The 16,608-nt window shown below is 44.4% G+C and overlaps 1 protein-coding gene across 4 annotated transcripts in view; it reads left to right on the forward strand.

Annotated features, from left to right (window-relative positions):
• bcar3 (BCAR3 adaptor protein, NSP family member) overlaps positions 1-16,608 on the forward strand; it is a 53,998-nt gene that overhangs the window by 28,940 nt on the left and 8,450 nt on the right. For 3 of the 4 annotated variants that reach the window (XM_037470496.2, XM_037470493.2, XM_037470497.2), the window contains 5 exons: positions 2,641-2,683; positions 14,352-14,480; positions 15,556-15,681; positions 15,819-15,935; positions 16,146-16,378. In XM_037470496.2, coding sequence (XP_037326393.2) covers positions 2,641-2,683; positions 14,352-14,480; positions 15,556-15,681; positions 15,819-15,935; positions 16,146-16,378 — 648 coding nt within the window. Of the gene's footprint in view, positions 1-2,640; positions 2,684-8,054; positions 8,431-14,351; positions 14,481-15,555; positions 15,682-15,818; positions 15,936-16,145; positions 16,379-16,608 lie in introns of those variants that run through there. The other variant, XM_037470498.2, reaches the window with a different exon arrangement.

Here is a 16,608-nt window from a genome sequence, read left to right on the forward strand (position 1 = left end):
TATGGTCATCTTTACAGTATACAGGTTTTGCACTATATAAACAAACAGGGAAAAGGAAGCACATGTATCACAGGACACAATTCATCATAACGAAGCTTCACATTTGTTTCATAATGTGCTGAAGCGTTCAATGGGCCGTCAACCAATTAGTTTTTAGACTTTTCTTTTTTTTCATTTCATTACTTTCATGTTTTTCACATATTCAAAAACTTTGGTGATGGTATTTATGTGAGAATTTGGACACGAAAGCGGTGTGACAAACCTTAGAAAACTACAAAAATCGGGTTCACTTCCCTTCTTCTCGTGAATTGTACGTTGTGGTGTGAGAGGACACCGGTTGGCAGTCTGTGGATCTCTATTATGGAACCACGCTGACCTCTGTAGGCAGCCTGCAGACACTGCATGTTGCTCCTGAGCTCTGCTCATCCCTCTCTCTCTCTCTCTCTCTCTCTCTCTTCGCTGTGGTCGTGCTGAGTATTGTGTGGTGAAGCACAAAGAACAACAGTGGCCAGAAAAAGACTGCGGCCAGTGCTGCCTGCTTCTGCCCTCCCTACCGATGTTATTTTTTTTTTTTCCTCCCTTCTCACTCTTTCTGTCCTCGGAGCGCTCTCTCTGTCTGTGTTGCAGATTAGTTTTGTGGTCATAGAAGCAGAAATATGTCAGCGTCTGATGCTGTTTCAGCCTTATGGTCAGAAAGGGGCAAATTTGGCTGTGGTCAGCTTGTGAAACTCAGTCTCACTGTACTTTGTTTCAGTTATTTTACTACTGCAGTCAAGCTTAACAAATGTGATCAGGGAGAATAAAGATGTTACAAGAGTCTAAGAGTCAAGGCTTCTTTGATGGCTTGGGTTCAAACAATTAATCTCCATCAGCTGCAGGGTGGCTGCTGTTTGTGAGCCTGACCTTTGACCTCCCCGGAGGAGAGGAGGGAATTTCCCTCAGTCGTAGCACATTCAGCTACTGTAGCGTTCATATGGGTGTTGTCTGGTATGCGGGCATTCTCGTCTCGCCCACTTCAGACAGGGTCACGAGGAGCAGGTGGTTGGGCTGCTGAAGGTTTTGGGGCGAATCAAAAGAAAACCGCTGCGTCCAACATACGCAGCGACATTAGGTGTGGTTAATGTTAAACGTAAGGATGCTTTATTTCCTCCTCCACTGAGTTGATTGGAATCATCACTGAGGGCCTGGGATATCAAATATTTTACAGTCCAACCCATCAAAAAAGCTGAAGACAGATGGGTTTCCGCTCTAATAATGAACGGATCACACTGTATTTGCTACATACTCTTTTTTTTGCACTTCTGGTTGGATGTTAAACTGCATTTTGTTGCCTCAGTACTTGTACCTTGTGCAATCACAATAAATCTAATCTAATCTAATCAGACAGTTTCTCTGCCAAAAACAACTGCGGTGCCCTCAGGTTGAGAGTGAAACTTGTGTTGGCTCGCTGTTGGGGTGGGAGGAGGGTCGGGATACGTTGGATTAGGGATTTTTACCCCTGGAACAGGATCCGGTGCCATATTGTGAGTTTCCTCAGCTTCTCTGTCGTATGAATAACGACTACAAGTTGTTTTGAAAGGAGTCTTGTGTTTAGTTATAGAACTTAATCCCACTCGTTATTTGGGGCCACATTAAAGTGAGAGGGCTGAGAGCTAAACATATTTGGTTTGGTAAATAATGAACTGTGCTTATATTCCCGTGGGAACACCGGGGTCGGCTTGAGGGGATTTAAACTACCAACCTTGTTCACGTAGTCAGGGATTTGAGCTAATTACCTCTTTCACTGTAAGCCTCCTTGGGAGAGAGACTCGCAGCTCCATTTTTATGCTCAAGTACCAAATATTTAAAGGCAACAAACACACACATTCTTTAAAGAAAACAATGTGAGGATCTTATGTTGCTCGAAACAATAAATGCCAAAATACACTCCCACAAAAGGCTTTTTCACAGCGAAATATAATGGGATTATTCAAAGAATCAAAGAAATCACAAAAATTTAAAGAGGTTTTTACGTGTGTGCTCTAACCTCTTTGTGAAATTGTCAGTGGACTCTGAAGGGCAGGCGTGTGGCTGTGATGTGTGTTATGGTGGGGGAGGAGAGAGAGAGAGAGGGAGAGGGAGAGAGAGAGAGAGAGGCCAAGGCAAGCAGGCAGTGAGGGAACATGTTTACCAGTCATTGAGAGAACGAAAAGAGTGGAAGACGACTCCGAACGGGACGCAGAAAGAGAGGCACCGGGATCTAAGGCAGCTCAGTGTGAGGTTCGGTTCTGGTCGACTTGGGTCAGCACAGCTGTGCCACTGCAGCTCCACAGCGCAGCTGCCCCCTCCAGGTCCAGCATCTGTCGAGCATGGACACTTGTCATGACCTGTGACATCCGTTTGGACCTTTACAACCTAGAAGCAGCACACCTCCAACAACCCGTATCATCTCCCAAAAAACAAGACGCCGGGCAGAGTTCGGATGTCTGAAGAAGCTGCGTCAGCACCAGCTGGAGACCCAGCGAGACGTAACAACACCGGCTCAGTAGTTCATTCGTTACAAACAAAAAAAGAGGAAGCAGAGAACGACAGCGAGCGCTTTGGGTCCAGGAGCGAGATGTGTTCACTAAACAGGGCCATGTCTTTGTCTGTGTTCCCCAGGGAGCCTGTTGCCGGCCTGGACGCCACGGTGGACTATGTGAAGGTAGGAACAATAAAAGTGCTTGTTTGTTGTTTACAAAGGAGATGCTGTTGCTGCTATTACACACAGGACCTGGATTGTGGTGGTTTTAAATCCTACAGACTCCCTTGTAGACTAAATACAGCTTTTTTGACAGTTTTTCTTATGACAAAACACGTTATGATCACTTTCATTTGACTTGTTGCACACAGCTGTTGGGTTTTTACAGTATCTTGACTGGTTGAACTGTAAAAGCGATAAAAGAAAGCCAAGTCTCCTCGTTAAGTAGGAGGAGTAATGTTGTTACCAATAGCTGTTGTGTGAGTATTAAATGAGTGAGACATTTAACCCATGACGGGGTTAAATGGACTGAAACCAGATGTGAAATGACATTCAGCGGCTTCTGCAGGCTTCGATGTAAACATCCCTCACAGGAGACGTTCATCTGATCCCCCCCCCCCCCCCCCCCCCCCCGCGGCTACGAGGATAATTCACCTGTTAAATCATAGGTCTGCCACTGCGCTCAGGCTGTCACGCTGTTGTTAATCCTCAAGACACACTGTCACACACACTCAGACACACACCACCTGAGCCCCTTCTATTAGAGGTGATCACGTTATATATTATATTTATTGTTATACCACTCTCTGTATGTCTCTTCCTTTCTTATCATACTCACACCATACCAACTTGGGATTCAACTTAAAAAGTGAAACTAATATATTATATAGATTCATTACGTGCAAAGTGAGATATTTCAAACTTTTTTTTGATATAATTTGATGATTATGGCTATATAATATATATCTGTATATACTAATATATTAGTTTCACCTTTTAAGTTGAATTACTGTAATGAGCTTTTGCACAATATTCTAATTTTTTTAGTTTCCCCTGAAGATGATGCTTCCCCATTTCTTCTCCTCTTGACTCTTGATCTCCTCTCTTCTCCACCACCCCCTACGTCCATCCCTCCCTCTTTCCCATCCATCACTCCTTTCCATTTATTAGCTCATACGTTTGGATGCTAACACCTCCGTCTGAAAAGCAAACTTAGTCCTTCCCACGACAACATGTAGGAGCTAACCACACACACACACACACACACACACAGACCCAAACCTGCACTCCTACACACTCAACTCTGCACACAAACATGCACAAACAGTACTTGTGTGTATTTCTTTGGTCAGGTTAGGGTTGTCAACAGAGTGAGTGAGTGTGTGTGTCTATCCCAGATATTATATAATATGTGTGGAAGTGTTGCTGTCAGCTTTGGCACCCCAGGTGTGTTTGCATTTCCACTGTGAATTAAAACAAACACAGATGTCCATGCATGCACACACACACACACTCACTCACACACACACACACACACACACACACCACAGACAATACAATGTGTCATATCCTGTGGAAAGGTCAAAAGTGCGGGAGCTGTGCAGTGAGCCTTGGACTGTTTGGTGTGATCAGGCCATTGATTAGGTTCAGTAGGATGGATGGATGCAGGGAAGGAAGTGCCAGTGGAGAACAATCGTATAAAGTTACCCCTTCATTGTTCGACTGTAGGACAGTTTCTCTCCTCGTGGAAAGTCTCATATCAAGAGCAGTCTAAATTGAGTTCATTGTCCGATTAACTGGTTTTCCTCCAGTAAAAGGACGTAGAAACAATATCGACAATCTAAATTCAGTGCTTTACTTTAGGTGACAAAACAGTGGGTTGAATATGAAGGCTGTTCTAAGAATACTCACATGTATGTAGCCGTTCATAAACTATACATACATAAAAATGCAGAAGATTTGCATGCAGACTAATGTGTCAGCAGAAGTAGGTTGTTCCAGAGCAGTTGTACCGGTCAGTTGGGCTAAAGTAGCCGTGTGTGCATTCTGTGAGGCGAATTAGGAACCAGGATTGGTACAAAGTTCCCACAGGCTAAATCAGAGAAATGTCACAAAGAGGAGGTTGTTGCATGCTGCAGCAGTACGGTGAGCACACGTCTTAAGAGTAAGTCTTAATGGTGCTGAAATGTCAGCTTTTTACTAAGAGCCATGAGAGGCATGTTTCTATAATTCTGCTTATTTACCATCACAATTACAGTTATTAGTAGTTTTGTCTTTTTCCACTGGTTTGTGCAGCAGTTATAAAATGTGACTCATCAAATCCGATCTAACCACACAATAGTACCTGTGAAAAGAGACCCACAGACAGAAAGAAGGAAGTCTATGATGCGGTTGATCGTCTGTAGTTTGAATGAACACACCTCTCCTTTCACTCAGACTTTCTCTCAAACACTGTCCCTCTCTTGCTCTTTTCTTCAATTCCCTCACGAGAGAGCCTTAAGAAACAATAACGCTCTGTCTGCGTGTGGTCGAGCAACTCTCAAAGTGACGACATTTAAAAGCTTACGGTAATCACACAAACACACACATTAATAGTTTAAAACATCAATTCAAGTATTTACCTGCCTCGGTTAACTATAAATGAATTCATCAACAACAAAATGCCTTGATGTGCCGCCTTGTGGTCAGATGAAGGTACTACAACCTTGTTGAGCCCCCTGCCCCCCCCCCCCCCCCCCCACGGCTGCAAATGGATCAGGAGTCATCCAGCCAGCCAGAGGTCTGAATAGCAGTGTGACATTCATCAGGATCATCATACCAATCAGTCAGCAAGCCAGCGGGACTTCAAATAGCAGCAAGCGCCGGTCCCGCTGCGGCGGCGCGTTCAGCTCTGCTAACAGGCCTGCGGGGGCTCAGTCCGCCATCAATGCGCCGCACAGCCAATCGATGATCGTTTGTCAGCCCATAAGCAGAGCAGGCAGCTGGCCAGCGAGCCAGAGAAGTTTGGGGGAGATTTAGGAAGACTGTCCACGCATCAGATATAATGGCCACGTGCAAAATAAAAAGATAGTTTCTTCGATTTGAAATCAGAGCTTTATTCCCCTGAAATTAGTGTGAGTACGAGAATAGTGTTTTGTGAGTAAAACATGCACTTCTACTTTTACAGTCTTTAACCTTATTTATTAATGTATTATTAGTATTGATATTTTTATTGAATGACCATTGGATAATTTCATTAAACATAGTTCAAATTACTTTCAAAACCTGAAAGTGTGCATTATATAAATATGCTTTGGGGAGTTTGAGTGCAAGCTATATTATATTGATTTTTTTTTCAAGTTTGGCTTAAAGAGGAAGAACATAAAGGCTTATTTTTAGCATTTGAGTGGCCAAGCGTACAAAACCACGCAAAGAATTGATTTACTTTGTGAAAATTGAAAAAGTTTAATCTTTTTGAACAAAATGTTTCAGTTTGCGGAAATGAAGTTTCCCACAGTGCAATACAGCAGAATGTGTGATAAACAATTCTGTGCTGGAAACCATTTTTCAGATGCACTGCATCAATGTTCTCCATAACATCAGTTCCATTACTACACTGTAACGTACTTTGAGGCTGAATACTAACAACCTATGGATTTGCGTTCTCTTTTCACCCACCAATGGCACACATTTGTATCGACGCCATGACGGCGTCACACACCGGAGGCGTCACGTTGCACAAATCAACATGACTGTCACCAAGATCACAGTCCATTACTGATCGATGACCCATCTCAAACGTATACTCACTCTGGAGGCCGACCAGCAGTGTCACTGACATTAATTATCTGGTATTCAAAATGCTGTTCCAGTAGGACACCGATGCAGACACTGTGACATAAAACCTATTGATTGATTATAAAATGTGTCAGGAAATGAGAGATGAATGTGGATGTGTTTTGCTCTTACGTGTCACCAGATATCATCCCTCATATAAATACACTGCCTTCCTTAGTTTAATTGACCAGAAAAAAGACTAAATAAATGAAGTATTATCAAAAGATAAAACTATGTACGGACACTGCAGAAAAGAATGCGCCTGTGTTTAAATGTGCTTTGTAAAATACCATCAAACACATTTAACACTATTTTAAGATACAAAAAGAAAAGATGATCACATCCTCATGTCGTGTAACTTTCTGGAGTCTCTAAAGCGGTTCTTTAGTTCATTTGAAAGAAACGACAAACAGAAATAAAATAGAATAGTAATAGAAATACTAACAGAAAACACTGGACCCCAACAAGCCGATTCCCGTCCCTCGTTGTTTTTCCAGTGCATTCCTGGAGCGACGGGCTTGTGTATTTTAAGGTGGACATTTATCCTAGCTGGTGATTTGGGGCTGCTGTGGTTGGCAGAACTTTGTATCTGTGTGTGTGTGTGTGTGTGTGTGTTGCCCAAGGGAATATTCTACATGTATTTCCCCCGTGGATCCTCAGAGAATTCCCACTGTAATTAGTGGCTCCGTTTCCTGCGACAGAATCGAGAGAATATTCATTTAACTGGTTGCTTAGTTTATTTGTGAATGTGTGTCTTTGTTGATGTAACTTGGTGCTTTTGCATTGAGGACATATCCCATAGACTGTGAGCGTACATGTGGGTACGGTCTCGTCTGTGTATGTGGGTGAAATGGTGGGCACTTGACTCGACGGTGTGGGGGGGGGGGGTAAATGCTCATTAGTCTTTAAGTAACAAAAACAGCCAGCTATTTATCATTGTTCCTCTATAGGACACACACACACACACACACACCAGCAAAGAGGAGTTTATTTTTAGTACAGGGACTGAGCGTAATGACCTAATTGCCATTAAATGCTTTCATGTGGTTGTTGTCAGAGTCTGGCAGTTCTTTTCTGCAGTAAAATGCAGGACATGACGTATTTTCTGTTTTGTGTTTGTTATTTTATAAATAGAAGAAGAGCCAAGTTGTTTGGGGCGAAAGAATCGGTCCACAGTGTGTGAAATAGCAGTTGCCAATTAAGTGGGTTCCTTCTGCCTTTTATCTCCTGCAGTCCCGATTCATACTTGTGAATGTATGTTTTGCATTATAAACTTAATTTTAGTCACAAGTATTTGTCTTTGTGAATGCAAAGAGCCCCCTGATATCGGACCACTGAATCAACAACATTAAGACAGATTTATGAATGAAGAAATTCCTCATTAGTTTCAGCCGGAGATGCAACTTATCTTGAGCCTGAGGGAATCTAAATGATATGTTCGGGTGAGGTATTATAAAAAGGTCCCTATGGTCAATGCGAAATGAGCACTATAATCTATGTGGCTTTTAAAAAAAATATTATTCCATCCATCATTCAAATCATTTAAAGAGCGAGAGACAGATTCTGAGCCACTCCCGGTCCATCACCAGACCATTTGCTTACGCCGGATCACATGGATCCTTCTCTCTCCCATTTATGGAGCTTGTGGGGGCGGGGCCACTAGGGAGGGACCGGAGGGGGAGGGGGGGGGGGGGGTGTAGTGTCAGAGAGGAGCTCCAGAGCTGAGTAAACAGTGGAGGGTTCACTCTGCGGGGCGCTGGGCAGGACGGGGATGGGGATGTCGGGACCTGGGGCTCAGCAACCTGTTCCTCCTGCGGATTCTGACTCGTTTATTCACACCACATCTGACCACACTGCTCGGTCCGGCTCGTGTAACTCTCTGATGGAAGTTTTCACCGGGAGAGGCAAATGAAAATTGTAAATGGACTTGGCAGTTTTTGGGCTGGTGGTCACAGCTGGTGGTTACTGCTGAAGTGAGCTCGCTACCGGCAGCACTAAGTACTCGGTCCAGAGGGCAAGGAAAGTTCACAAGAATGTCGGAGGGATGCAGCCTCAAGACCCTGACGGCCGCTCTGTGCTGCTTCTACCACAGGAACTCTGTCATCACTGCAAAGGTGAGAGAGACGGGAGTGTGTGTGTGTGTGTGTGAGAGAGAGAACTTCCTCTCAGTGTCTTCTTATTATTATCTCTGGTTATACTTTTTTTAAAATCCTATATAGGAAAGCGATTCTGCAAAGCGCTCATGTGCATGTTTGTATGCTGCAGCCTTTGCTCGTTCCTTAAAGTCAGTGTGTGTGTGTGTGTGTGTGTGCGCGTGCGTGCGTGTTACACTGTAAGTTGTGTGTTTTTCGGTGCATGAATTATTTTGGAGATATTTTGTGAGCTCCCATTACCTGTTTTTGTCCCTTTAAAGGGACGTTAGAAAAATACATTAATAGAAAGACACATGCTCGCCATTGCCGGGAAAAAACAATCTAAAAAAGTGCACGGCAGCATTTCCATTCTAATCCCACTGAATAGTCCTCCTCTTTCCTTCACACTCTCTGTGAGTTGAACACTGGGCTTTTATTACTCGAACCAGACGCTCTCATAAATGACCAACTGTGTGACTCTCTGACTGTGTGTGTGTGTGTGTGTGTGTGTGTGAGAGATATTATAGCCGCCAGCATCCATAACCAGGGCCGGCAGACAGACAGGGCAGTGTGTGTGATGGCAAGGGAGGGACACAGATGGTTATGGACGCGGAGGTAGCGGGACGAGGTCACGGTCCTTGCGAGGATGACAAACGACTCGGCTCGGGATGGTGCGTCCTCTTTATGACGTCAGTGAAGCGCATGGTGCCATTAAGTTGATTGGATTGAGCGAGCTCAGGTGACAGGCTTCGTCCCTCTGGAGATGAGCCAGTGGAGCGCGTCCACATCAGGGAAAGGAATGCTAATGTCAGTCAATGGTAAACAGACCGTACGCTTTTCCAGTCTCCCAATCCACTCCCTGACACACTGTTGACAGGAGCCACCGTGCACGGAGCCACCTTTCCATCGGTCACACTCACGCCAGCCACACGGCGCAGTCACAGCCGCTGGAGCAACGTCCGGGTTGAACGTCTCGCCCGAGGACCTCTAATTCCTCTGATTGAATGACGGCCGTGCCGTGCACTCGGTGTGGCCAACCAGACAATCGGCACGTGACGGGGTCTATGAGAGAAATCTGTACAGATTATAGATCTGTGGTGTTGGTTTTGTTTAGATTTCTCTGCAGCTTCCACTGCAGCTGTTGCTTTTCCTCATTCACAGTAAATCATTATCATTTTGACATCTCAGATTAAACTCTGGACTAACTAAATGGATTTAATCCACAACAAGTGACTTTACATTCAAAACTTTTATTCTTGAACAATGTCTGAACTTCTTCTTTTCATTTCACCGGTGAGTCGCAAAAACGCATTCAGAGTCAGAGAAACACACCAATGAGCCTGAAACGGTAATAATTGCACAACCGTCCTGTGCAGGAAAATGTGTATTTTATAATGATATTGATCCTGAAGAATTGTCTCAGTGTTTTTACTCTCTGATTGGACGATAAACATGTCTCCTGCGTGTGTCATGTCTTGTTCTCTTATCGTCGGATCCTCTCTGGCTCAACAGTGTCCCTCCAGCGCTGCTTTTTCCTCCATCTTCCCCCCCAGCACGCTCACGTCTCTGTTTGTCTTCATCTCTCTATCGGTGTCTTCACGTTTGATTCCAAAGAGCTCGGGGTTTTCTTCCATTCTCGTTTTCCTGCTCCATCTGTCTCTTTGGTGGGCTGCCATTTCTCCGCTTCTTGTATCTGTGACTCAAAACAAACTTGTTCTCATGAGAGACCCCAACGACACATTTGAATACCTAATGAGCATATCATCTTATATCATGTGAGCGTCCCTGTGTTTTAGCTCTCAGCAAATAATGACTCTTTTTTAAACATCGTTAACGAATATGCCTCGTAAATATATATTTTTTTAAATTGTGGTTTGCTCCTAAAAAAGTGATTTTTACTGGATTGTTTTGTTGACATATGCACTGGGAATCAAAAATCATAAATCAAAAAACCTGCTTGAAATTAAAACCTTCTTCTCACATTTAGGGAATGAAAATAAGAAAAAATGAAAAAACACAAATTTGAAGAGAAAACGTGTCTTAGTGCTTAATGTAATACATGAAAGCAACCCTGGACGCATTATGAAGCACACTCAGTAGCTGTCCCAGTCCAACCGGTCGATGCCTCCCGTCCAAAACACAGGAAGAAGTGTCCATCTAGTTGTGAGTAAACAGGAAAGGTTGGGACCTTGTGATCATGGAGCCAAGATGTTGAGATCTTAAAATCAAAAGATTCAAGGCTTATTATTTTTCATCACCCTTCCTGTGCTTTGAGAATGTCCATCCAGTCAAATGTACAAATACAACTACATTGAATTTACGCAATATTTCAATGCCTCTCATTTGTGGCAAAAGGATGAGCTGTGCAGGTTTCAGCTGAGTAATCAAAAGTTTACTTTTAATTTCCCCCTGGATTCATTATCCAGCTGCACTGCTGACGGTTTTCTAAAATAGCAAGTGCCACTAGGAGGGCAGAGGACAGAACATGAAAAGGAAGAAAGATAACAAGCAGAGGAAATACCAGATAGACAGCACACCACACTTGATGAGGGTGATGGTAACACTAGGGAAAAAAATCCTTCACACCTGTAGAAACGCATTATTGATCTACCTGGTTTTCTGTATTTTTATTTTTATTTTTTTATTTTATAGCTTTAGGGACCTTTTTTTTATTTGTTATCCGCTCTAGGACTTTCTCTCATCATAATGCAGTGCATGAAGGATTTGAGCGAAAACAGGGATTATGGCAGGGATTATAGCGATTATAGCGTGTACACGTGTGCTCGAGATGACGAGGAAGCAAAAAGGTTACTCGTCCTCACCTCGCTGAACTCAGAGAACAAGCTGCTTAGAGACTTGTCCGCCGCTTCTGATTGATTCACCCCCAGCTCAGACAGGATTGTCACAGCAGACAAAAAGCCATGAGTTTAAAACCAATGGGTTCACTGTCGAATCATTACTACGGACCAGCTTTAGGAATTAATATATACATGTGAGCATATCAGCGCCGAATGTAAAATGAATTAAAAATATCTACAGCCAACTGATGTATGTAGTAGTTAACATAGCCTTGAACACCATGTATTTGGCGTTCCTTATTGACATGTATACATTGTCCCAGTCAGCGGGGCATTTGCAAGTGTTTATTAATGTGCATTAATGTACACGTCAACCGCAGTGTTTGATTCGTCATCTGTTTGTTCAGCAGCCCTCCACCAGAGTCATTCATACGCACAAACAGCTGTTCTGCTTATCATTGCGTTATAGTTTGTTTGTAGATGAGGGGGACAGAACGTGTTGCCGTGCTGGGAAGTATTACAGTAGTAAAGGTGACTTGATGGCTCGATTTAGGGAGCGAACACTGAGCGAAGAAGAGGAGGAGAATCGGCAGTGAAGAGTAAATGAGCACGTTGGAAAGACGGGCCGATCAGTACTGTCCACTGTACTGTACTGCACTGCTGTGGTTTGGACAGTATAAATGCAGCTGTTCCATGAGGATGACATCATATTGCAGGCTTCTATTAAAGGCCAGCCTATAAAAAAACATTCCCATCCATCATATCCGTTTGTCCTCCTCGACCTCACCGCTTTAATGTCTCCCCTTGACTCATTTACTCTCTCCGTCTGTCTTCATTTATATATATATATATATTCACTCATTTATTTATTTTCTCAGTTCTTCCTTCCTTTGCTATATTATTCATTCCCTCCCTCACTTTACGCCTCCAGTCACCCCTCCTTCCATACATCCTTGTCTCCTTCCTGCCATGCATCCTTGTTCTCTACAGCACTCACGGCCACCGGCAGCATGTGTAAAAGCATTTTAGTGAATGTAATTGCAGATGTTACTGTGATCCATGAAAAAGAAAGTCTGATTCATTAGAGCTCTTGCACAAGCCAAGTAAACGGGTGCCAGCTCCTTGAGTTCTTTTAGAATGAGTTAGCCTCTGTGTGTCTAAACGTGTTGTGTAACGCTGGTGCAACAGGAAAAGCGTGCTGCGGCGTCACTGTCCGTGACGAACTGCCGTTAACTGGCCTGCAACAGAGAAGCAAAAGTGAAAGAAGAAAAAAAAAAAGAACCATGGAAGCCTGTGACCCGGGTGTCACAGTGGCGAGGAATGTCTGCCGCACCGACAGATGCGTTAAACACCAGTCAGGCTGCACTGACATGTCGCCTCTGTGTGTCAGCGCGTGAGCATTACGTGGAGCTGTAATCGAACACGCTCACTTCCCATCACAGAGGCGGCCACTGACGGCACGGGGGTCTGTTTTAATGACTTTAGAGAGAGAGGAATGTTATGAGAGAGATGAAAGGATGCAAAGGGTCTCAGTCCTGTACATGGTTCGATAATTCTCTTTGTGTGTGTGTGTGTGTGTGTGTGTGTGTGTGTGTGTGTGTGTGTGTGTGTGTGTGTGTGCGTTTGTGATTCAGTGGCACAGTCTGCCTTCAACCTCTCCAGCCATGCAGGTTTGGATCAAAGTCTACTACGGAGAGCTTTAGGAGTCACTGAAGGTGGCCACCATGCAGCACGCTGGCGTCATGCGGCTGTGCTCCTGCAGTGGAACCAGGGTCGGGTCTAGGCAGGGGCAAGAGGGGGCCTGGCCCCCTCAAATAAATGTTGTGCCCCCTCAAACTAAATCAATCAATTAGACATGGTAAAAGGTGCTGGAGCACAATGCCCCCTCAAGATTTGTGGCTGCCCCCCCCCCCCCCCCCCCCCCATACATGCCTGTCTAGACCCGGCCCTGCAGTGGAACCCCTGCCGAGCACGCTCAGCCCCCGGAGCGCACGCAGCTAACTCGTTTTACCGGTCAGCTTTCAGGGAGAGTTCAGGGAAGTGATTGCGTCATGTGATGTGCGTGTAAGTCAGGTGAAGGTGCGTACGGAGGCCCGCTCTGAGGGGCTGGGTGTGGCCTGGATGGAAACCAGGAGAGGGAAATCACGGAGGACACACACACACACACACACAGAGAGAGAGAGCGTGAGAGCATGTTATGTGTGAAAAGGACTTGTGTGTGTCTGAGTTGTTCCATGTGTTTTATGTTGAGTGTGTTTTTTAATAATGGAGAAAGAGGGATCGATGGAGCGACCCAGCAGCTGTCATGTAAGTGTCTGTGTGTGTTGTGGTGCAGGTGGTTGTGCTGTCTCTGCGTCCTGTCGGGTTGGTAACGGGGTCATTTTGTCCTTCACTTCTCAATCTTTGGACTTTTGGAACCCGCCGGCGGGACTAATCAGTCATTTAATCATCTGTTAGGTGTCTGAATGAGATGAAACGATTCTCTTCCCCCGTCACTTGTACCCTGTGGTTATTTTCCATCAATTCGGTGTGAAGGGCCTTTGCGTGTTGTTCGCTGCACAGATTGTTAAATCCTTTGAGGCAAATTATACATTTTCTTCAGCAGAAAAAAACTGTAAAGCTTTTTTTTTGGACTGCCTCAATTTCTGTTTTTACGGCTCTTAAAATCGTCTTTGAGTCTTCATGTCATACAAAATAAGTCTAGTTGGGGCTTCATGACATGGCTTTTCCCTTCTCTTTGTGTTTGTGTAGACTGTATTACTGGTAAAAGTAGCAGCAGCAGTTGTAGTAGTACTGAAAGTGTCAATAGTAATACAAGCAGTTACAAAGGATATACTGCTATCCTAAAATACAATAATTAGCTTTAGCCTCAGCTTTGGCTTCAGCTGTGGCACTGAGGTCTGTTGTTGTTTAGTTGTTGCTGCTGGACCACAGATTCCTTACCTGGGGAGTTGTGGGATAAAGCTGTGATAGTAAATAATGAATAGGAAACGTTGAGCATCAGCTCCCTTCAAACCTGTGGATGTATGAACGAAGACACGTGTCACTTCATTAGTCCCGAAACACTTTGCTCAGCTCTGCTTTGGTTTCTTGTTTCGATCGCAGTTCTCCAGAGATCAGTTCATCGTGGACTGCCCCTCCGAGAAACTACGTAAAGAGCTGGAGGAAGAACTGAAGATGAACTGCGAGGAGCCGAAAAGCCACGCATGGTACCACGGAGCAATTCCCAGACAGGTAACACACACACACACACACACACACACACACGTGATCATGGTCATGAGTCCCTCCCTTCACAAGCCTCGGTAAAAACTTGTTGAACCAGATCACCTGTTATTAGTCCGCCACACTGCACACACAGTGCTTACAGAGAGATTACAACTTAAATAGTGCCCTGGGTTAAAACATAAGGTCAGTGCATAGGAAGCTCTTTATATATGGTGTGTGTGTGTTAGAGAGAGAGAGAGAGAGAGAGAGAGAGAGAGAGAGAGATTGTATGTTCCCTCTGAAAGCTTCTCTGAGATGTAATCAGTTTTAATAAGCTGCTTCCTTTCGCTAGACTAAACTACCATTATATATAATACAAACACGCGCTTAATTAAAGTGTAACTGAGTGTAATGGGCTTTATTGTGTGTGGGTGTGCGTGTCCATGTGCGTGCACGAGTGAGAACGAGTAACAGATGACGCAGTGCGTTGTGAAAAACACGCGCAGCTCCGTCACCTGTCAAACCCAAATTATATTTTTAATGAAAAAAGGTAATTGATCTTGATGTTCCTCATTCTCAATTCATTGTAAATCAATTCAATCAAAGTTATAATATTTATGATCTATTTTTTGTTTGACAATAGCTATTGAGTTATTTTGGACACAAAGAGTCATGTTTCCATTGAGTGCTGCCACTTCAGCTGACTTCCATTACGGATGGATTTTTGCTAATGAGATTATGAGAATTGCCTGTATGTGATGCTCAGATTTCTTGTTTTATACATCCAAGACTAAAAGACATGTTTATCTGACGGCATTAGTATACATGTAGTATATAAAATAAATCCTTTAAAAGGAACCATTTCACATATGAACATAAATGTGAAAATCTGATGAGTTTCTAAATTCTGCATGCGGTTGCGGCTTCAAATATCTTCATGTCTCTTGTAGCACTGAACTCATAAGGAACCTAACAGCATAACAGCCATCCATCATTAGATTTAATGAAATGTTTGGGCAGTAAACAAACCCGCTGTCCCTCCGTGTGTGTGTGTGTGTGTGTGTTTGTTTGTTCCCTGATGTAATCCGGTGTGTTGCTCCAGGTTGCAGAATACTTGGTTCAACGTGACGGAGACTTTCTGATCCGTGATTCGCTCTCCAGTCCAGGGAGTTATGTTCTGACCTGCCAGTGGCGAAATGCTGCCCAGCACTTTAAAATCAACAAGAAGGTAAAACGACCTGTTGCTGTACAATACAAAAAAAGGTGCAGTCCATTCTCACACCTGGGAAAAGTCCTGTGAGTTAAAAGTGCCAGAAGTGGCGGAGGTCCTGAATACGTTTTTACTTTGCGTCCCTCCTCCTCCAGGTCGTGATGCTGAATGAAGCCTACTCCAGAGTCGAGTACCGACTGGAGAGGGAAGGGTTTGACAACGTCCCTGCACTTATACGATACTACGTCGGCAACAGAAAGTCCGTCTCCCAGGTGGGTTTGGTCAAATGTTTCACACGATAACCATCATTTGATAGGCTCCTTGACACAGTGGATTTGTGAGTAATATGTGGAAGTTACTGTGTGTGAGACACACAAAGAAAAGCTTCGTACACCACCTTCCTCTGCTGACATTAGACGTCAAAGAGACAACTTCTGCTGGAGACAACGTTGTCTTATGCCGCTTTTTTCTGTGCGTTTGAGGTGGTGGGGGCCATCATCTTCCAGCCAATCAACAGGGGGCTGCCGCTACGCTGCTTGGAAGAAAAGTACGGCCTGTCCAGCCACCACCGGGACTCGCTCATGGCGCAGGAGAGGCGCAGTCGGAAGCGCCTCAGCCTCAACATTCCCAACGGACACACACAGGACAACACCCAGGCCGCGCCAAACGGCACCCACTGCCGGGACAACGGCGCGAGCCAAGGCAGCCAGCTCAGGTCGGTGCCCAAACACGAGAGTTTGTTGTTTCTAGACAATCACATGTGGAGCGCGTGGAACTGATTGGATTTAACAAAACAAACCCAACGCGCTGTCTGCTGAATCGGAAATCTGAACAACGGAAACCCGCCTTCACTCAGTCGCTCTCTCTCTCGATGTTTCTCATTCTCTCGCACTCTCTGAAAGACTTAAATCATTCCTTTAAAACCCCTTCCTTGCTTTTAACACG

Source organism: Pungitius pungitius, chromosome 7 (genome assembly GCF_949316345.1).
Source record: "Pungitius pungitius chromosome 7, fPunPun2.1, whole genome shotgun sequence".
NCBI classification, from domain to species: domain Eukaryota; kingdom Metazoa; phylum Chordata; class Actinopteri; order Perciformes; family Gasterosteidae; genus Pungitius; species Pungitius pungitius.